Genomic DNA, 22426 nt, shown 5'->3' with positions numbered 1-22426 from the left:
AGTTATAATTTCTTACTGTCTTTTTAGCAGATTTCCTAAATTTTTAAATCAGGGATGGTTGCACCCCTTCTGCCCTGTAGTGGTCTTCTCATTAAAAATACACAGTAATGAAAACAAAGAAACCCCAACTAAGTTTATATAATTAATTAGATCATAGTAAGATAATTGCTTGTTTGAGCTCATCTGTTTTTAGAAATCTTTGAACACCTTTCTCAACCGCAAAAAAAGCTGGTCCATTATAAAGTAAATTGAATGGAAAGCATGCAACATTTTATAGTTTTTTCTATTGTTACTACAGAGCTTATTGACCAAGTGACCATAATTTATCCATACAGCAAAACTCATAGGCCTACAAGGATGGATAATTTTAGCATTTTGAGCTGTTTTCTTATTGCAAAGTGGTGGGTTGACTGTTGGGCTGTACAAATATGGACAGCGTGCTAATCAACCAATGAGAGCGCTATCTTATTCTGTCCTGTTCAAATAAACAGCTCCAAGTTAGGAAATCTAATCTCCCATCAGTGTTTGGAAGGCTTTAAAAAACTGTCCAGACTGCTGAGCACCTGATAGAACAATTGGGCGATGATCAACTTCTGTCCCACCCCTGATTTTAAATAATGGAACCCCAGAAATTCTAAGCTTAGACTTAGCTTGACTATCCTCAAACAGAATTATATCGACATCTTCATCAGATCTCAAGTAAGAATCTGCCCTATCCAGGCCTATCTCACCAGCTGCCTTGATCAAGGTATCAATGTCACTTATATTTTCACCCTCTTCATAGATCATCCTAAAAAGCACATTTTTGGCCATGTTCTGCCCAGCTGGCCCTTTTTGCACCCCGGCCAGGTGGACGACTCTATGTGCGTGTAGCGTGTTTGGCCAAATCTGCCAGTTCTTGAACTCCAGACCAATTTGCCTTCCAGAATTCCTCAAGGATTGCGTCCAGCCATCCCCTCCCCAGCGCCTGACATTGTAATTTATGTATTTCTCACCATTTTCCGCTGTGTTCTTGTCAATTATGTACGGGTGCCAGTTGACTATTATGTTGGTTGTCGGGTGACTTGATGTAAACTGGGTGATTGCATTGTCTAGGTGTCCCTTGCCAACATAACACCATGGGCAGGCTAGATCAGAGTATGCATCTATACATATCTGAACCTTAATTGGAGAAAATAAACAGAAAAACTAGAAGATGACTTAAGCTGGATTGACAATCCCAAAATATAACCAAACCACTGAGGTGCTCAACTATAAACATGACAGATAGGGAGGGGGGGGGGGGGGGGGGGGGGAACCAACAACTAGAAAATCACAACAAAAATAATACTTAGAATAAATATCCCAAAACAATACATGCCCCACACACACACACCTGAAAAAATAGTCAGGCAAAATTTCAAACCCCGAAGGACGATGAATGAATTCGCCATTCTTCTCATAAGAAATACGAAAAAGTTCTGCTAGATGGCATTGTCAATCTGTCAACTAACATTTCATGTCCAATATGGACATCGTGTGTAAACCTCCATACAAAGTACGCTAAAACCGGACAACTAAGCAACGAAAATGACTCTATTTAAAGAGGTTCTACTAAATAAATCATTGAAGTTATAATTCCCGCTTACCATTTTACTGTGCGGTATTTTCCACGGCTAACTTTATGTGCACACCTCAAACTTCGTACGTGGAAATGTAAATTAGTCCCAAGCTCTCGGAAGTCGGAACGTTTCCGCCAAAACCCTCGGAGACAAAAGGAGAAATAAGATTATTATTCATTTTACTTGAAAACTTTTCTTATGAAATTCATATTATCTCAAAATAAAAAAAAATAATTCAGCATGCACTTTTTCAAATACCAAAATCTCAAACTTTTGGGCCATACCTGTTCAATGTTAGTCGAAGTATAAGCGATACCGAGTCAATAGTTGTTCGTAAAGTGTTCGGGTAAGTTCTTTGTTGCCCGCACTACTACAAAATGTCAATACATCCGAACAACCCTGACTAAATGGCAGCCTAAACTCCAGGACACTACTGATCAGGTCCAGGGGGATACGCAGTTAGATGCAAGCGCGGTAAAAAACGACGAGATATGTTCTCGGGGAACTGAACGGTAGGCCGTTTGAACTTTCCGTCTAGTTTTACCGGGAATTTTTGCCGTCTAGTTTTACCGGGAATTTTTGTGCGCGTGATGTTTTTACTACGCGGCTACCAAAACATCTAGCCTTTTTGACATTACAAGTTTTCGCGCATAAAGACTGAGAATAGATCTGAGACACCAATGAGTGCGGATCATGTAAAAACATTTTATTTCTGGTTTGATCTTTGTTGGCTTTCGTGTTTTATTGCTCCAATCACCATACCTACCAACATTTTGATCCGCGCTATTGAAGATCTAAAGAAGCCCTTTGAGCAGTAGACCAAATCATCGTCAACAAGTATTACTAATAAACGAAACTGGAATCATTATCAGCATATTTTTGGCATTTTAAAAGTCCAAATGTTCGTATTTGTGAAACATTGGTTTAAATAACTTTTTTTTTACGCTATTGTGTTCGTCAATCGAACCCGGGGGCTAATTTGATCGTACTCGATTAGGTTTGTTATTGAAGATGCAACGATTCTTATTCTTGTTTTATATTACGCTTTTTGTACTGCAATAAAAAATAAAAACATGCAAAGATATGCCCAAAAATATTCCATAAGATTTGGAAATTTCACTAGAATTCACGGAGAAGGCACCGGAAACCAAAGCAAATTTGATTAGTCTCGCTGTAAAAACATTTGTAATATACTCATTATTTAGAATTTATTTTAAATATGTAGATTTTTTTTCTTTTTTTCTCTTCTCATATTTTTCCTATTTATTGCAGTTGATTTGTCTGATATGGCTAGATGCAACAATATCTTTGTTTCTTGTTTTTTAGTGTATTTCTCAGGTAAGTAAAGCACAAAAGTTTCTAAATGTGTTTCTTTGTCTATTTTTTTTTACACGTTTTCGCGAATATGCAAATCGTGACTACAAAGAACTACCTTGAAAACAATACCTACTGCACTTGAATGGATTCCTTAAAATGTTAAAACTTTGGTATTTCTTTGCTAATCTCAATAATTAGTCGACAATAGAATAGACATTAGTTTCCAAAAGTATCTAAGTTCCTAAAAACATATGGTTGGAATGTTATTGTGTTTTTTTCGGTGTATTTATGAGAAGTGCAACAGGTTGAATCGTATTTGCATTTGACAGGGAAATATACTTTTATGATTTCTCTTGTTTTTGGTCTGGTCTTAGAACGTTTTAGCCTTTGCCTTATGTAAACCTTATTTCTACTTTTATTTTTTTGTTTCTACTACTACTAATGCTGCTGCTGTTGTTGTTGTTGTTGTTGTTGTTATTATTATTATTACTTTTATTTAAACCCTTTGCTTTCTTTACCTTGGACAATTATCCATGTAATAACAAAACATAATCAAGAAAATTGTGGACTGGTTGTAAAAGTTGATACATCAATACTCATACATTTAATCATTTTGTTGTCACATACATTAAAGCAATATATTAATTTTTTTCCAGTTTTTGTTGTATGTACTGGAAGTTCAATTGATCTCAATCGCCCATTCATAATATTCTCCAACACGGTTGATATCCGGCACATCAATCTAGATGGGACCGGGTATGGGTATATCGTGAGAGGACTCATCAACGTTGTCGGTCTAGACTTTGATGTGAAATCTGGTTACATTTATTGGTCTGATGTGACCACCAAGAAAATTCAAAGAGTTCACATTCATCAAGGTTTAGATAGCTCAAAAATTGAAGACTTTGTGATGTCAAACCTTGGCATACCTGAGGACTTAGCCCTGGACTGGAAAGGGAGGAGGCTGTTCTGGACAGATCCTGGACTCGGTACCATAAGTGTGATTGGTCTAGATGGTACCGGTCGCCGCGCTCTGATTGGCACAAGTGGAAAGCCAAGAGCTGTTTTAGTAGACCCTCTGGACGACAAGCTTTATTGGACAGAATGGGGTCAAAATGCTAGGATCACTAGGGCACGATTGAGCGATGGATCTGGCAAAGAAGTTCTTGTTAGTACAGGACTGGTTTGGCCAAATGGCTTGGCTATGGATTATGTTGATAAGAAAATTTACTGGGCTGATGCTAGCACTGATATGGTTGAGAAGTGTGATCTTGATGGGGAAAATCGCTTGACTCTAATCGACCATACCAAGGTGTACCATCCATACTCTTTGACACTATTCAGGGATCGGCTTTACTGGACAGACTGGCAACAGCACACTATTGAACATTGCGATAAATTGAGTGGTGGTGGGCGGGTCAGTTTAAGTGGCGGCATGACACGCCCTTCAGCATTACACGTGTATCACCCTGAACGACAACTAGGAGCAGGTACAAACATTTTTTTATGGTTAAATTTAAAAGTAATGCTGTAATTGGTGGTGCACTACATCTCCCCTTATCCTCTCACCACCAAAAACAGTAATTTCTTAGATTTTAGACTTTCCATATGGTTTCACTTTTGTGCTTCCCTAGCAAATTATGACCACTTTTTTAGGTATTTAGTAGGGAGAGAGCAGTCAAGTTATTTTCTATTCTGGATGTGCCATATAAATTTTGTTAGATGTTGCACTTCATATTGTTATTGAAACGAAGAATATTTTTTTTGTAAACAGGTCCAAACGAATGCTTGGTCAATAACGGAGGGTGCAGTCACACGTGCTTGAACCTGATTGGTGGATACAGCTGCTTATGCCCTCCTGGTTTTGAGCTCTCATTGGATAAACGAACATGCACAGGTATCCTGAACTATCTGTTATGAACCGGCTCCGTTCTTGAAAGTAACCAGGCCAAGAAATACTACCACCTCTTTCTTTATAAGATTATAGGAAAAATCATCAGTGTAAAACTTTTAAATATGTGCTAGAGTTTATCATTTTGTAAATTATATTGTCCTTATCACTAGATATAAACGAGTGTGGCTATAACCGAGGAGGGTGTGGTCAAATCTGCACCAATTCACTTGGATCGTACAACTGCTCCTGTCTCAATGGATATGTGCTTAATGAGGATTTGAGGACCTGTAAAGGTAACTTGTGATAATGCATTTCTGGCATTTTCACGTGCAAATAACCATTTTGCCAAGCGCTTGCATGTTCGCTTTCGTGCATTTGCATGTTCGCTCTCTCTCGATTTTTGCTACTAAACATGTAAAACGATAGGTCGTGAGTTTTCCTTTATTTGTGGGCCAACACAGTTTACTTAATTATCCGTCTGCTTTAGAGAGATAGAATTAAGCCTGACGAATATATCATGAAAACTTGGTCCCCCGATTGATACAGGAAGAACATAGCGGTAGCATTCCTCGAATTACAGAGGGGAGGAGGGTGCACGATACAGAAACATTAAGCAAACAATGGGGGGCCCAGCCACGCTCTCCTACTGGTCATTTCCTTAATATTGGGGTTGGGCACGTGCCCCCGGTGCCCCACCCCCTGCTACGGACCTGAAGAATGATTCATCTATAGCATGACCAACCCTATAAAACGCCATGCGCAAACAGTGTAACTATAGCGCCTTTAACACATTCCACTTTATTTGTAAATATGAATAAATCACAAGCATCTCTTTGTGTTGTCAAAACTAGATTCTCGATGCAATTTAATTAATAACAAGAGAAAACACTTTGTTATGATCAACAGCACCTATATTTCGGCTGTGTACAACAGCCTTCCTCAGGGTGACTGAAGCTACAAAGCTAGCAACTGTAGTTACACGTGATAAAGATAACGGCTCGTACTAACAATAACAAATACAAAATAACGGAAATGTAATATGCGCGCATACGAAGACCCTGTCTGGAAACATGTCTAGATTAATTGCGCGCACGTGTAACTACAGTTGCTAGCTTCAGTCACCCTGAGGAAGGCTGTTGTACACAGCCGTAATATAGGTGCTGTTGATCATAACAAAGTGTTTCCACTTTATTTGTAGATGCAGATGAATGCCGTGTTAATCGCGGTGGATGTGAGTTCCAGTGTATCAACACTGACTCCTCGTACTACTGTACATGTCGGTCTGGTTATGCTCTGACGGCGGACTTACATGGTTGTGAGGATGTGGACGAGTGTAGCAGCGTCACTCACGCCTGCCCAGGTACTGTCCGAGTAGTGACACAACTGTCACGCCCCCCCCTCCACTACTTTCAGACATCTTTTGCTTAATATAGTCTATACTTTTAAGCATAAGACAACTCATGGAAAAGCTAAAACATTCCGCTATTATGCCTCAGAATCCCTCCCTAAATGTCTAAAAGGTAGGCATGGCGTCACCACCTAAGTGTTTTGAAGAATTATACATTTACATTTTTGTTTCTTTTGATTCGTACAAGTTCTTTTAAAATGAAACAATCTAAAGTCTGTATAGCATTCCTGGCGTAGCCTCGCTAGAATAGCCACAAGAAAAAAGTGTTGTCGAACTATCTCGCAGCACCTGGCAAAAGCAGCCACTGTCAGGGTTGCTAGCCCGCATACGAGAGTTTGAAAGTCTCACTGCACTCCTGCTATACAAATATTGTCTGCACTACTGTCTACGTACGCCTGCTATGAGTGATCCGATTCCGTTTTTTTTTAATATGTTATCAGAGACCTGCATCAACACGATTGGCTCTTTTACCTGCACATGCGCATCGGGCCTTAACTACAACCCCGTGAACAACACGTGCGATGACGTCAACGAGTGTCAATCATCACTTAACCCCTGCAGTCAGCGATGCGTCAACACACGAGGATCCTTGTACTGCGCATGTTCTTCCGGCTTTTTGTTGCTAGGGGACGGTTTCACATGTCGTGACGTCAACGAGTGTAGCCAATCAGGACACGGCTGCGAGCAGCACTGCATGAACACCGTGGGATCGTATACTTGCATTTGTGAACTCGGTTACAAGCTCGGTCAAAATGGTAGGAGCTGTGAGCGGGTCGACTGCGGGATTCCCGAGGGAACTAGCGAGATTCGAGTCACGTGCGATGGAACGCATGATCAGTACAAGTAAGTAAGTAAATGGCATTCGTGTTACATTTACATGGCTGTTTAGTGGCTAAAGAATTTCAACTTAGAGCTGCGAGAGGATAGCGTAAATCCACAGAAATGGACGTGTTCAGTCATAAGGAGGGATTTCCAGCCACCATATCTCCTCTCTCTTTCCACTGTACTCCTCCACGCCGTCCTTTGTCTTCCCCATCTCCTTCTTTCCTCGTGTACCCACGTCATTGCCACGCTGGTGTCACTTTCTCTATCTTGCCTTAGGATATGGCCAATCATCTTCAAACTTCTGATCTTGACTCGCGGCTTCATCCCAGCTCTTTCCAGCAGATCCTCCTCCTTGTTACATTTATTTTATTTATTTTTATTTCTTTTTCGTCTAGGTATGGCAGCACGTGCACCTTGAGCTGCACCTTGGGATATCTTCTCGGTATCAATAACATCACCTGTCAATCATCCGCTATCTGGAGCATCATCCGCGCCCAGTGCGAGGACCTAGACCCAGGCTCCAATAGGCCTCCCTCGGCCATCCTCATCTCCTCGGACTCAGTCCCCGAGAACAGCCCTCTTGGCTCGGTCGTTGGTAAATTGACCACTCTGGATGTAGATTCTCGGCAGAGTCACTCGTACACGATGGTAGACAGTGCTGAAGGCACATTTGGTGTGGATAATTCTTTAGGAGTTCTGGTGGTAGTAAGGGAAATGGATTTTGAAACGCACCCGCAGTTTTTCATTCAAGTTATGTCGACGGACAGCGGTACACCCCCTCTATCGCATGTGCAGAATTTCACTATCGATGTCATGGACGTAAATGAACCTCCGAGTAAGTGAACTTGGTTATTGGGTCAGTACTTCATGTAAAGACTCCATGAACTGGTACTGGTCTTAGGGTTAGGGGGATATGGTACATATACCTATCTCAGAAAAAACAAACGTTTGTTAGCGCTATGTATTCACCAGGTCCTCCAATTCTACCTCGAGCTCCACCATCTGACTCCTCGTCATCTTTCCCACTAACGCATGTATTTATTCTCCAGGTCCGCCAATTCTACACCCCATTGTGTACCGGGAACGCCACTGTGAATTCCTCTCTGTAACTCCTCTCTCTGTTTTTCCCACTAACACATGTTTATATCTTCTCCAGCTCCTCCAGTTCTAGCCCCGCCCGTTGTGTACGAGAACGCCTCTGTGCATTCCACCATCGGACTCCTCTCTTCACACGATGCGGACGCAGACACCAACCTCACCTACACTCTGCTAACAGACGCAAGGGGAACATTCAGAGTCGAGGAGTCACGGCTTGTCTTGAATTCACCGCTAAGCTACGAGACGCAGTCGAGGTACACAATCACGGTACAGGTTCGCGATAATGGTAACCCGATCCTGGTCGCCAGCCAGGCGATTAACGTGACAGTCTTTGACTGCAGTGACCCTCCCACGGGAGTGATATTTAACGGGGGCTCGCTTGATGAGTACAGTGATGACCCTGATGTAAATGGCACTCGAAATGGGACCCATGTGGGAACCCTAACCGCCATAGACGAAGACGCCAAAGACACTCACGTGTTTGAAATCCTAACTCAAGGTTCACCCTTCCGGATACACAACTCAACAGTCATTGTTGGTAACGCAAGGAGGCTTGATTTTGAGTCACGCAATACCTGGACGCTCCTAATCCGCGTGACGGACCAGGTTGCGGCATCGGTGACGTCATCTATTAGAATCTTCTTGAGTGACATTAATGAGCCACCCACTATGATTTCATTGTCATCGGATTCGTTTTCAGAAAATGCGCCTGTGGGGACCTTGATTGGCTCACTAAGTACGCAGGATCCGGATGCTCAAGACAGACACCGTTTTTCCTTAGAAACAAGTTCTAACAATGCAGTTTCAATCAACGGCAGCAATCTCATCGTCAATAAAGTCGTGGACTTTGAGACAGTATTGAACCCTTTGAGCATACAGGTGAAGGTGAGGGATTCGGGGAATTTGACCCGTAACCAGGTCTTTAACATCACCGTCACCAATAGCAACGAGGCCCCAACATCAATCGAGCTCACGTCACAGCTTTCATGCTCTCCTGGTGTAACGCTTTGTGTACCAGAAAATAAACTCGCCGGGTACCCTGTGGCATATATAAACGTCAAAGACCCTGATGATGGTGACGTCACAACATGTGACGTCATGACCGATGAATTCTTCGGCATACGCGACAAAGAGCTGATTGTCACAGGGAATACCAATTACGAAGCGTTGACATCGGATCACGTGGTAAGCGTAGGTATTTTTTGCCGAGACAAAGGTGGGTTGAGTGTCCAAGCTGATTACAACATTAGCATTCTTGATGCGAATGACGCACCGACGCAAGTATTTCTATCACATTACATCGCGAGTGACAGCGCCCCCGTCGGAAGTCTAGTTGGGAGGTTCACGGTCGAGGACGAGGACGCTAGTGATACACATTACTGCATTCTGCTGACCCAGAACAGCCTATTCGAGATACTGGGACTGGAGCTGAGAGTTAAAAAGTCTCTGAAGAATGCGACTGCCACACGCCAGCCTGTCAGGGTCTGGTGTTACGATAGGTAAGATCCAGGGTCTGGTGTTACGATAGGTAAGATCCAGGGTCTGGTGTTACGATAGGTAAGATTCATGATTTGGTGTTACGATAGGTAAGATTCAGGGTTTGGTGTTATGATAAGTAAGATTCAGGGCCTGGCGTTACGATAGGTAACATTCAGGGCCTGGTGTTACGATAAGTAAGATTATTTTCACGGTTTGAAAGACTTATCTACCGACATCATGGGAAAACACGCAATAACCTCCTCCCCCTAGAACTGTTTCATAAGATCACAACTGTAGACGGGGATATAATTGAAATATTGGTTGTTCCTTTTAGTGTATCAAACGTATATTTACTTAGTAGCGATGCAAGTTAAAGTCAAACAATTTTTTTTTTGGCAGGACTCTCTATATAGGCCTGCGAGTATCTATGTTCCCGACCCCTTAAAAACACATTATTAGTAATATTCTTTATAATCTAAACCTTGTCCAAGCGCTATTCCTAGGATTTGTGTAGCCCTCGGTGCGCTGCCGACCACACTCAGCGGTTATATGTTTTAGAATGAGATGAGATTCCTCGAACGTTTTACCGTTTTTAATTTAGATCAAAGGTAATAAACGTTTTCCGACTCTTGCAGGACAAGTGTAGCTTTCCCTCAGTTGTTTTTCATTGAAGTGCAAAACCTCAACATGTCTGCCCAGATCAACATCACCATAGACTCAAGTGAAATCTCAGAGAACAAGGCCCCAGGATCTGTCGTGGGACGAATCCACGCCCTTAGCTACGATCCTACAGAGACGCTCGTATTTGACCTAGACGATGACTGCAATGGCACCTTTGCTTTGACCAGCGGCAATACGGCAAATACTCGTATGCTGGTGACGACGAGGCCGCTGGATTACGAGACGCGCCCACAGTACACGGTGGTTGTACGCGTGCGTGGAAATGCTGAAAGGACGAGCTTTAGAGAGTTTACCATATCTGTAAGTAGCTATGCAAATAAATGTGACTTTCTGACAAATAGGTTGTTCCTTTCCTTCTATGATGCAGTTGAACCAAAATAAAGGGTTTGTAGGCTGAGTCAATCTAATACATTTCACTCGACCCCAGGTTCTTGATGTGACTGAGTTCCCGGATGATTACTTGGTACTTCATCACAGTTCAGTGGTGGAAAATACTGCGCATGCGCTGGTTGGAATCGTGATGTTGCGTGAACCGCAAATGAGGCACCTGGCCTTCACTGCCATAGACGACCCTGATGATGCGTTTATGGTACACATTTTACGTCACAAGCGTTATTAGGGTGATTTAGATCTACGACGCCGGCAAGAGGACGCCGCCTCGCGCACGTTCGATTGCGCGCGCACGCATTTCTTGCCAGCTTCATGCTTTTTCACGTCCTGCCGGCGCCCTGGATCTAAATCACTCAATTACAAAAAATAGAGAGAGAGCAATGGTCTCGGTAGTACAAATAATTTGATATGATTTTGGATTACGAAGGAAGATTAGTACATCCCTTATAAATGAAGCCTGGATAGCTCTCCACTTTCATATTTTTTGTCATTTTTCCTGGAAGGTTCGGGGCTTCACTAAAGCTTTCTTTCTAAACATTGTATATATTCCCGCAGTGTTTTATTTTACTCCTGGGAACCCTTATCACAAAATGATATTCCAAAACGTTTTCCTACAGTTGCAGCCAACCTCCTTTAGCCACACGTGCAAACTCCTGACAGCAAGACCGCTGGACTACGAGAAGGCTCAAAATCATAACATTACCTTCAACATCCAGGATACCCCCTACACGCAAATATCTGTCAATCAAACATTCATCATTGCTGTTATCAACGTGAACGAGCCCCCATCCGCGATCAATCTCACAAACAGAAATATTGTAGAAAATTCTCCAAGAGGCACTATGATTGGTCGATTGATTGTGGAAGACCCGGATGAGCCCTTTCTGCCCCAGTCTTTCGTTTGCAACCTGCGCAACGACGCATACGGTCGGTTTATGGTCAGCGGTTTGACTCTTAAAGTGGCAGACCCACGTAGATTGGATTTTGAGGGAGTGGGCGGGGCAATGTGTTTGATTGACGTGGAGTGTCGTGATCAAGATGGCGGCTCAGTCCAACAGCAGTTCGTTGTAAACATCATGAACGAGAACGAGGCTCCGACTAGGGTTCTATCAGAGAGCGGAACATTCGAGGTAAAGTTAACTTTTTTGTTTCTTTGTTGTTTAATTCTTTTTTGGGCGGATATTTCGTCTCAGTGACAGTGACTATGGGGACTTAAAGATGGGCAACGTGACGACTGAGACGACGAGCAAACGCATTTTTGCGCATGGCAAAATATTTCAGATTAGTTAAATAAAAATATACAATTCTTAATACTCATAAACAGAAATATAGCACAAGTTCTTTCTAGACCATAAAACTTGATTCAACATTTTTAACAAATTTAGCGTCCTGGTTGTTTGTGGTCGACTTTATTGCCGTTCGAATCTGGTATTCCCTTTTTAATCCTACACACACGGAAACAATCGATTTGGAGCTCTCAACTTATTATTCACTTCTAACTAGTAGACCAGTAAAATAATAATGCACAATTATTATCTGAACCACAGGTTCCGGAGAATCATAGTCCGGGGTACATTGTCGCCAAGTTACTAGCCGAAGACCAAGACTCAAATGACAATTTTACCTACTTATTACAGTCTTCAAAAAATACATCTAGTGTACCTTTCACCATCCATGGCAACCGCCTCATCACCACAGCGAGGCTAGACTACGAATCGCGGGACACCTATGTAATTAACGTAACTTGTGTGGACAGCGGTAACTCTAGTGTTACACAAGCTCTGTTGGTGCAAGTACTGGACGTGAATGATGTACCTAGTGAGATTGTGGTGCCCCCTGGGACGGCTGTGACCGAAAACTCTGAGGTAATAAGGCGTTACGTCATTCACCCCTAACAAAACGAGAGTTTAACACATTGCTTGCAGGTCAAATAAACTGACAAAAAAAGGTTTAATGCAACGAGAAAAGCATAAATTACGTTTAAAAAGCAGGCTTTTAGTTCTCAAAAAAATTCTGAAATCGATCAATATTCCTCTCTCTATGCCGCCACTAAATAAAATAACCGTCTGTATTTGATGTTTTGTCCCACAGATGTCGAAATTGGTAGTGGAATTAAGAACGCTTGACGAAGATCTAGGACAGACCCATAAATATATCATCCACTCACAAAGCCCGATCGGTGCCCTTGAGCTTCGCGAAACCAACAAACTCCACGTGGCTGACAGCTCAAAAATCGACTACGAATCCGTCCCCTATATACATCTTACGATATCCACCACAGACAACGGTAGACCCACTCCGCTGACCAAGGTCACGATATTGAAGATACCAATTCTCGATACCAACGAGAAACCAACAGATATTAAGCTTAGTCCATTAAGCATGCTCGAAAATGCCGCTGTCGGAACGATCGTGGGAACGATAACTGTTATCGACCCCGACACATTCCCACAAGCATTTACGTGTTTGTTAGTTGACGACGCGGAAGGAAGGTTCCGCATTGTTCACAACAATACAAAGATTGACTTGGCAATAGGAAATGGACTTGCATTGGACTACGAAAAGCACCGGAGTCATAACATAACGATAAAGTGCACTGACGGCGGAGGATTTTGGTGTCAAAGGGAGTTTGTTCTGGACGTATTGGATGCTAATGACGCCCCGTCTAATGTTATATTCATCGATGCACGCGGTGATACCACCCTAGACCAGGCGCGAGTGAACATATCTAGTGCACTGGCAACGAATACTGTCCCCGTGGCAGCGGTCAACGAGTCTGCCGTAGCGGGTATTACCCTGGTCTCGTATGTGCACGTCATAGACGAAGATACCTCGCACACTGCACAAAAGCACACATGCGGACTGATAAGCGAGGAAGATGCGCAGTTGTACGTGACTGTTAACGCTTATCGACCGCAATCGGATTTTTCTCGTAGAAAACGAAGATCTACGGAATCGAGCCGAGTCCCCACCGAGTTTATGATTCAGCCTGGTACCAACTCGATTGTAGTTCGTGAGAAACTAGATTACGAAGCTCGTACAAATTTAACTATTTTCTTAAAATGCACAGATAATGGGTCACCACAGCTATCAACAGTAGCGTATTTAAAGGTGTATGTACTTGACGTAGCAGAAGCACCAACCGACCTCACCCTCTCCTCCCTAGTGATCAAGGAAAACTCCCCCGAGGGTACCCTAGTCGGAAGCATCACCGTAACAGATCCAGACTCTGCACCGTCGGCGTATTCTTTAGAAGTGACTTCACAAGGTGTACCATTCCGGTTGGTTGGAAATGACGTCTTTGTGTCACGTCACCCGTTGGATCACGAGCGAACCCCAGTGATCACGATTCAAGTCACCGTTCGCGAGGTATTCACAAGTCTTCAGTTTACAAAATCGTTCCATATAAACATTAGTGATATCAATGAGGCCCCATCTAAAGTCACGCTAGATGGTAAAACGAGCGTGACAGTATTGGAAAGCGTGACTGTGGGGCATACCATTGGACAGTTTGTTGTCGAAGACGAAGACAATTATGATAAAATTTTTGCGATTTCGCTTGGCGGGAGTAACGCAAGTGACTTTGCAGTGCGTGACGGTGCGCTAGTTGTCACGTCACAGCTGGATGCCTGGTCGATTGATCGGTACACGCTTGCGGTACGCGCCACTGACCGGGGAGGACTGAGTACAACTTCTATGATTACTGTCATTGTAAAGGAAGTTGATTTATGCGCGAATACGAGCTATTGCAGTCCTCAAGCCACCTGTGCTCGCGTGGGCCCGGGGCGGGCCTCCTGCACTTGCCGAGTTGGATTCACTGGCAATGGACACATTTGCAATGATATTGACTTCTGTGCGCCGAACCCTTGCCACCCGGACAATACCATCGGGGAATGCCAAGATGGTTTTGGGGGCTGGGAAAATTATACTTGTCCTTGCAAACCGGGATGGTCGCCCCCGAATTGTAAGGCAGATATTAATGAGTGCCTCTCGAACCCCTGTAACTCATCCGGCTCTAGTAGATGCGAGAACCTGGAAAACGGCTTCCAATGCACTTGCAGGGCAGGATTTACTGGCAAATATTGTGAAACCGATGTCGATGATTGTGAGAAGGATAGTTGCCTTAATGGTGGGTTATGCGTGGACAAAACCAACGGTTTCATTTGTGTCTGTAAGGAACCATTTATTGGCGTAAACTGCGATACAGACGATACAATTTGTCGGCAGAACGCCTCAATTTGCCCCCACAACGGAACTTGCATCTCGTATCCCGAGGACGCGACGAAACACACTTGTTTGTGTAGCATACCTTGGAGCAGTGACTGCAACGGCTGCGCCCTAGGGTACGGTGGGGCTGATTGTAAGCCCTGTCAGTACCCCTGGACAGGAGATAATTGTCTCCAGGACTGGCGTAACTGCGAACCTAACCCATGTCTCCATGGTGGCACGTGTTATCCTCTTAGCAACGAATATGCATGCGTCTGCCCTTTCAATTACTTTGGTCAGCGGTGCGAAAAGTACTCCAGTATCACATCGACCCAGTCTCCGCGAGATGATGGCTATCATTTCGGGCCGGCAGCGACGTACGGATTAGTAGCAGCCGTTTTAGTATTACTCATAGTTCTGATTAGCGCTTTCATTATCTGTAAATTGCGAAAGAGGCGGAAATATAGGTCTAAGAGAGGAAGAATTCAATTCAACCCAAAGGCTTCTAAAGAAGTGAGTGTGCCTTTTGAGGAAATGATGGAACGACACGAGTACGAGTTCACTAATCCTGCATTCGTACTACCATCGTCGAGCTCTCCAACGGATACCGACCCGGTCTGCACATGTGAGGCTAGTGTTAGTCTAACGACGCACAAGAGGATAGAGATCGATTCTTTGTCGGCGCCTACGCTAATCAAGATGTCACATGATGTTGTAGCTAAGACCTATGATAACCCGGTATATGAACCAGCAGAGGAAGTTTTACGCAAAGAGGAAGCTAGAGTTGTGTTCAATCCATTAGCTCCTATAGACGAGCAAAAGGCAAATGCTATGTTATGGAGAGAAGACAAGCTATCACAATGCTGAATTTCCAGCACCCCGACAACTTCATAGTAGAATCTCGTTGTTAATGAGATAAACTTATCACATTTTGAAACTCTTGTCTTGCTAACAAAAGGCATAGCTGTTCGGCGTGTTTTAGCTTTAATGTGGGCTCTTATTCCTAACACCGGTGTAAGAAACATTTCCAGAAGACACCTTTATATTCAGGTCGGTTTTTATCCTTATTCGTTCTACCAAACAGAAGAAGCTTTGTTACGCAACTCGTACAATACACAGGTTTTTACACCAGGGTCCGGTCGGCTCCTAGGGTTTCTGCTCCATCTGGAAGCTGGTCTATACTTGTTTGTTTTGCTTTCTGCACCGGCGCCGACTGGCATATACCTAATTAAACGGCGTAAATTGACTCAAAGTTATACGTGAAACGCAGAGCTATCTTGTTTTAATGTCGTTTTGGCACCAAGTGCCCCATATTATATATCCTTTGTTTGGCCGTGTTGACGTTAGCCATGAATAGTGTGGAGGAACATATTTATTATGAAAAGTTTTAGTACAATATAGTATTATTTTATACGCGATAGAGATATTTATGAAATAGTTATAGTACTTAATTTCCTAACTGAGTTTTTCTTGCAGTGAAATAAAATTAATAATATTATAGAAAATCGTTGCTTACATTCAGCTGGTCAAGAGTATCCTCACTATTTGGGTAAAAAATCAGATTCCTAAAGTTTTAAATAACTGCACTTTTCAATATTCTGCGAACTCTTACCGACGATTCCGAACGTGCGTACTTACTCTTCCCAACAGCTAAATGGCCCGTCCTCAGTCAAAAGTCCTTGATATGAAGCGTAATAATGAAGTGGTTTCCAACCTCGTCACCTCTGAGCAAGGCGCTAACAGCCCCCCCTAACAAAGAACACCAAATGGAATTCCGTTGGTTTGAATGACGGAAGAGAAAGCGGTTAAGCATTTGGAAATTGTTGACAAGAGTGCACACAGTATTGAAAATCGCAGTTACAAAAACTTAAAAAAAACATTTCGCCTTTTGAATGAGCGTCGCGTTCCGATCCTATTGATGACATTTTACGGGAATCCTGTGTAGTACTCTAAGTAGTACTGGATTCCTAGTGATCCGCTGTGCCGAACTGCAGGCGCATGTGTGCGGCGTGCGCAAGAGAAATGGTGGACGTTCGAGCGCCGTGAAACGAAAAAAATCCTCAAAAATCGTCCCTAAACCTCCAATAAATATGTTTTTACTGCAATTATCAGGAGTCAGGTGTCAAAGAAGTAAGTTTATTTTTTATTTGATTTTTTATTTTTATTCTGTGCTGTCGATTCGAGCTAAAATCGGCATAGCGTCAATCGAGTCAAGATGAGAGTAGTTTTTGTAGTGGTTTGACATTTTTCTAGTAATCCTTTCTTTACGAAGTCTACTTATTTGTTTCCTGCAGTTCTAAGTAAATCTATCCAGTGCACAAGGACGCTGTCTCTTTTGGCTGGAAATCAGACAAAGGTAACAACCGATTATTTGTGTTGTGTTCACGTGTTACGTCATTCGGCTAGGGTAGTGACGGAAAGACTGCTTTTTTTTTAAAAAAAAAAAAAAAAAGAAGTTTGCTCTTAGTTCTTTTTAAACGCAAAACGTCACATATTCGCTGACTGAGTTTCCGCAAACAAGATATTAAAGATCAAACATCAACACGTAACAACACAACGTAATTGAATAAGCGCCTTCTCAAATAAGTAAATCTCTCCCCCAAATTAGCGTCACCATTGAACCAAAACTATTAGTAAGCGCCTCCCCGAACAAGCATTCCCCTCCCCAGGTTTTATCATAGTTTTATGTAACTTAGTAAAGTGACTATCACACATTTAGAAAGAAAGCCCTGGAGCACATAGACCCTAGACAAGAAAGAGAAAAATAATATATTTAATGGATGAAAGTTTATTGAAAAAAGCTGCTTGAAGTTGTAATAATGATATAGAGAAAAGAAACTGTCGTAGTAGTATAAAATTGATAAAAAAAACACCTTCCGCCTTTTAAATAGCACCTCCCTTTAATTAAACGCCTCCCCCGAATAAGCGCCCATCTGAGAGTAGAAAAATTTTATTCATGTCAGGGCGCTTATTCAAGTTAATACAGTTATCACACACAAAAGTGTCTAACCAGTATTTCCCATTTGAAAAAAAGACTAGATGCCAATGAGTTCTTAAATTTTGTACAAATACATGACATTGCTTAGAACTGTGATCAAGATTTACTAACACTTATCAATATAATGAATCTAAGCAAAATTCCAATCAATGTCAATCATATTTCAATTATATGTCCCAACTACAATTGTTATATTGTTTTCATGTTGTGAAAGTGAAATGTGAGTTGAATACTAGCCGTGGTTAATGGCTGGGTGCATGAAGGTGGCATACTGGAATGTACTGTACTTAAATCTGTATGATGTATTCATATGCCTGTGTTTTGTTTGCAGAATTCACACCTAAATAGATACAAAAAGCAGTTTGCTAACCCAGGTAGAGTCCAGATCAAATGAATATTTCAGTAGAAGATCATAGCAGGTTCATTCATGTTGCATCAGTTTTCTATTCCTTCCACAGTAGCTTAACACAGTAGACTGAGCCCTAAACCCTGTTGTTGATGTCATTGTTGTTGCTGTTGTTGACATATTTGGTGTTGTTGTAATACTGTTTTGTGTTCTTACCACAGCCATACTGATAAGGGGATATGCTGAACCTGCCAAGAAAACCTTTTCCCGAGATAAGCCACATGTTAACATAGGGACGATAGGACATGTTGACCATGGAAAGACGACACTTACAGCTGCCATAACAAAAGGTTGGATGCTCCTGCTAAACCTTCCTTTTGATTGTCCTGTTTCAAACTCAGCTTTGCCTGGTTGATAAGTGGACTAAGGGTGCCTGAATATAGTATGAGCCTTGGTTTGAGACAAATTTCACTAACAGTTTCAAGTTTCTTTTTATGTAAAAAAAAGTGTCTGAGTTGAATTCTTTATTGAGTCTGTCAACATGTTTTGTCTGAACATGCAAGAAATGAACAAACTGATTCATTTCCTATTCCAGTCCTTGCTGATACTGGTGCTGCCAACTTCAAGTCGTATGGTGATATCGACAATGCCCCTGAAGAAAGAGCTCGTGGCATCACTATAAACACAGCCCATGTGGAGTATCAGACGGAAAAAAGGCATTACGGACATGTGGACTGTCCAGGCCATGCAGATTATATCAAGGTAAGAATGCTTTATTTATAGTATTTTTTTTATTTTGTATTGTTAAGATACATATTAGTTTGAAGGAAGTCTCCAAATAACTAAATTATATGATATAAAGATGTAAGATATTTTTAATAATTTGAAACACTCTATCAACAGAACATGATCACAGGAGCGGCGCAGATGGACGGTGCCATTTTAGTAGTGGCTGGCACAGACGGACAAATGCCGCAAACAAGAGAACATCTACTACTTGCTAACCAGGCAAGTAAATGCAGTGTTTCTGCTTGATTTATTTGTGATATCAGGAGCTTGATGAAACATCCTTTTTATCTCAATGCAGGTTGGAGTTAAGGACATCGTTGTCTACGTCAACAAAGCAGACATGATCGATGACCCAGAACTTCTGGAGCTTGTAAGTATCAGGAAACAAATGTCTAGGAGACCACAAAAATGTATAAGTCTTACATAGGGCAGTTTATGCTGATGTGTAAGAGCAGCTGTAATTTATGTTAACTTTATTGTGAAGAGTAGCTATACTAACTGTTGAACTAGAGAGTTTTGATAGCCTTCAGTATATAGAAAAGTAATCATAATTTTTACTTCCAGTACAGTATGTTGAACCAGAACTAAGAGAGCTTTAATTGCCTACGGTATAAACAAAATATTTATTATTTCGACCTCCAATCATGTACAGTACAATAGGTTGAGCTGGAACTAAGAGAGCTTTGATAGCCTACAATATATATGAAAGCACTCATGATGTTGACTGTCCAATCTTGAAGGTTGAGCTAGAACTAAGAGAGCTTTGATAGCCTACAATATATATGAAAGCACTCATGATGTTGACTGTCCAATCTTGAAGGTTGAACCAAAACTAAGAGAGCTTTGATAGCCTACAATATATATGAAAGCACTCATGATGTTGACTGTCCAATCTTGAAGGTTGAACTAGAACTAAGAGAGCTTCTCTCTGAGTATGGCTACGATGGTGACAACACGCCCATCATCATTGGCTCTGCCCTTTGCGCCTTGGAAGGAAAGAATGATGATTTAGGAATAAATTCCATCAAGAAACTACTTGAAGCTGTGGATAGTCACATTCCAACTCCAGCTAGAGACCTGGACAAGCCCTTTTTGCTACCAATAGAGGATGTGTTCTCCATCTCGGGCAGAGGGACGGTCGTGACAGGGAGGATAGAGAGGGGTGTGATTAAGAAGGGCGATGAGGTGGAATTTGTTGGGCATGGTTCAAAGATCAAGACTACTGTCACTGGTATATATATGTAGCATTATTAGAAACATGAAGAGGAAAAGTAATGATAAATCTACAAAAACACTGAAACCACAGCAGCTTTTACACCCCTTGATGCTATAATTTCTACATTATGAAAAGTTCATTATGAAAAGGCCTGTTTCTCATGGTATACTGTTATTTAACACTAAAAAAGTAGTTTTTTTTAACCTCACATGAACTCCCTGTAATAATGAAAACTTGTAATATTTACTGCACCTTGAATTTCATTTTCATTCCTGTTTTGGTTGCCAGGTATTGAGATGTTCCATAAGATTCTTGACCGTGGTGAGGCTGGCGATAATCTGGGTGCTCTTGTGCGAGGTGTTAAGAGGGAAGATGTGAAGCGAGGCATGGTGCTCTGTCAGCCAGGGACGGTCAAATCCCACTCGAAATTCGAAGCACAGGTAACAATACTAACAGAAAAATCACCTTACATCTAGCTTGGGTGAGGTTTCAAGCAGATAATATCACCTTATCTCTAGCTTGGGTACAATTATGGTAATGGTGGCTATTTTGGTCTGTGGGGTACTCCCATGAAAAGGACAGGGCAGACATTAGCAAAATCAATTTTAGGGGACAGTAACTTTGTTGTGGTCTTTAAGGCCAAATTTTGGTAGTAATAAAGATGAGATTGATAATAATGATGGTTCCAGTAGATGATAACGACAGTGGCAGATTATCATGATGATGATGGTAATAATTTTGATGATGGTGTTAATTGTGAGGTTTGTTGGTTGCATGATGATGGTGACGGTTACAGTAAAGGATTATGACAGTGGCAGTTGATTATGATGATGATGATGACGACGATGATGATGATGATGATGATGATGATGATGATGATGATGATGATGATGATGATGATGATGATGATGATGATGATGATGATGATGATGATGATGATAATGATGATGATGATGACGGTAGTGGTAACTTAGTAATGATGAAAGTGGCACATGATAATGGTGATTCTGCCGCATGCGCCATAATATTTATTTTTAATATGTGTACTTGCAATCCAGGTATACATCCTGAAGAAAGAAGAAGGCGGTAGACACAAGCCTTTTGTCACAAGTTACACCCCTCAAATGTACGTCCGCACAGGGGACGTTGCCGCCACCATCACTCTCCCCGAGGGGAAGGAATTTGTCATGCCAGGTGAAGATGCTAGCTTCACCGTTCAGCTACTCTTCGATGTGCCGCTGGAGCAGGGACTACGCTTTACTCTACGCGAGGGTAGCAAGACTGTGGGTACGGGCGTTGTCACCAAGATCCTTGACTGAACACGGGGCAAGTGGCTCAATAAGTGAGGTTGTCTTCTGAGATGGAGTTGCCAATGTGGGGAGGATTGAAACAAGCAGGGAATGCTAAAGTTTTGTGTATCGTCTCGCCTTTTCTCTTCCATGAGAATAACAAATTGGATGTTTATTTTTAACGTTATACTAAGATGTATGATGTATCTGATAAGAATAAAAACTTTTCCTATGATATAAAAGTCAAACATATGGGTGATATTAGTCTGCGGTGTGTTCTTGGACGGATGTTGGTGACCATTATTTGACAAGCACATTTACTTTTCAAACTTAATCTGCTTTTAACACCACCTTTTTAAACCACTTGGACTTGGAAAGCGGTGTATTTCAAAACAATGTAGGTCCAGAAGATGTCAAAAATAAAAAAAGCGTATCGTAAGTCCTATGCTTCATATACAAGATTTAACCTAAGTATCTCTTTGAGTCAAACTAGCTGACTTGTAAATGTTACGTTTGTTCACTTTCCTTATTATGACATTGGAGATTTTAAATAAAGTTAATTTAATTTCGAATGCAGATCAATATAGTCATTCTACCCCCGTAGAGCGCGAGCAAAGCGGAACCAGAAACATGCGCATATGAGAAGCTCCAAGCCTGCTTTACGCTTGTGAAGACGAAAATGTGAACGTTGATAGCAAAATAAGCTTGCAAACGTAGACTGATGTATCAGGCGCTCAGTCATCGCTTCGCTTCCCCTGACGGATTACTTTTGCGAGAAAGAGAGTTCCATGGCAATCAGGACTCGCATAAGAAATGACGTAGTTGAGGTCTTATGTAACACTTGGTTTAGTGCAGGGTCTCCTCCCCCCCCCCCCCCCACCCCACCTTT

The 22426-nt window shown here is 42.0% G+C and overlaps 3 protein-coding genes across 4 annotated transcripts; 2 read left to right on the top strand and 1 right to left on the bottom strand.

Moving 5' to 3' along the window:
- Nucleotides 1-123: 123 nt before the first annotated feature.
- LOC5511562 (uncharacterized protein YwbO) lies at nucleotides 124-2028 on the bottom strand. Of its 2 annotated transcripts, XM_048727122.1 has the most exons (3): nucleotides 1886-2028; nucleotides 1629-1743; nucleotides 124-1161 (listed from the first exon to the last, which is right to left on the bottom strand). In XM_048727122.1, exons 2-3 carry the CDS (start codon nucleotides 1629-1631, stop codon nucleotides 508-510), a joined length of 657 nt encoding a protein of 218 aa, XP_048583079.1. In that variant the 5' UTR covers nucleotides 1632-1743; nucleotides 1886-2028; the 3' UTR covers nucleotides 124-507. The 2 variants fall into 2 exon arrangements, with proteins under 2 accessions (XP_048583079.1, XP_001631984.2); XM_001631934.3 differs by lacking the exon at nucleotides 1886-2028 and having other exon boundaries at nucleotides 1629-1759.
- On the top strand, nucleotides 1977-16399 carry LOC5511600 (protocadherin Fat 4). Its single transcript, XM_001631895.3, has 14 exons — nucleotides 1977-2113; nucleotides 2874-2939; nucleotides 3575-4408; nucleotides 4693-4815; nucleotides 4983-5105; nucleotides 6011-6172; nucleotides 6661-7063; nucleotides 7441-7880; nucleotides 8202-9642; nucleotides 10258-10603; nucleotides 10731-10892; nucleotides 11311-11823; nucleotides 12241-12558; nucleotides 12785-16399. Exons 2-14 carry the CDS (start codon nucleotides 2888-2890, stop codon nucleotides 15764-15766), a joined length of 7899 nt encoding a protein of 2632 aa, XP_001631945.3. The 5' UTR covers nucleotides 1977-2113; nucleotides 2874-2887; the 3' UTR covers nucleotides 15767-16399.
- A 471-nt stretch (nucleotides 16400-16870) lies between these two features.
- On the top strand, nucleotides 16871-22109 carry LOC5511601 (elongation factor Tu). Its single transcript, XM_032380879.2, has 10 exons — nucleotides 16871-17029; nucleotides 17194-17255; nucleotides 18229-18271; nucleotides 18465-18593; nucleotides 18839-19005; nucleotides 19147-19251; nucleotides 19331-19402; nucleotides 19933-20263; nucleotides 20537-20688; nucleotides 21307-22109. The coding sequence occupies exons 1-10, from the start codon at nucleotides 16990-16992 to the stop codon at nucleotides 21565-21567; spliced, it is 1362 nt and encodes a 453-aa protein (XP_032236770.1). The 5' UTR covers nucleotides 16871-16989; the 3' UTR covers nucleotides 21568-22109.
- Nucleotides 22110-22426: the final 317 nt, after the last annotated feature.

The sequence above is a fragment of the Nematostella vectensis genome, chromosome 4 (genome assembly GCF_932526225.1).
Source record: "Nematostella vectensis chromosome 4, jaNemVect1.1, whole genome shotgun sequence".
Classification (NCBI taxonomy): domain Eukaryota; kingdom Metazoa; phylum Cnidaria; class Anthozoa; order Actiniaria; family Edwardsiidae; genus Nematostella; species Nematostella vectensis.
This window is presented reverse-complemented; position numbering and strand designations above follow the sequence as displayed.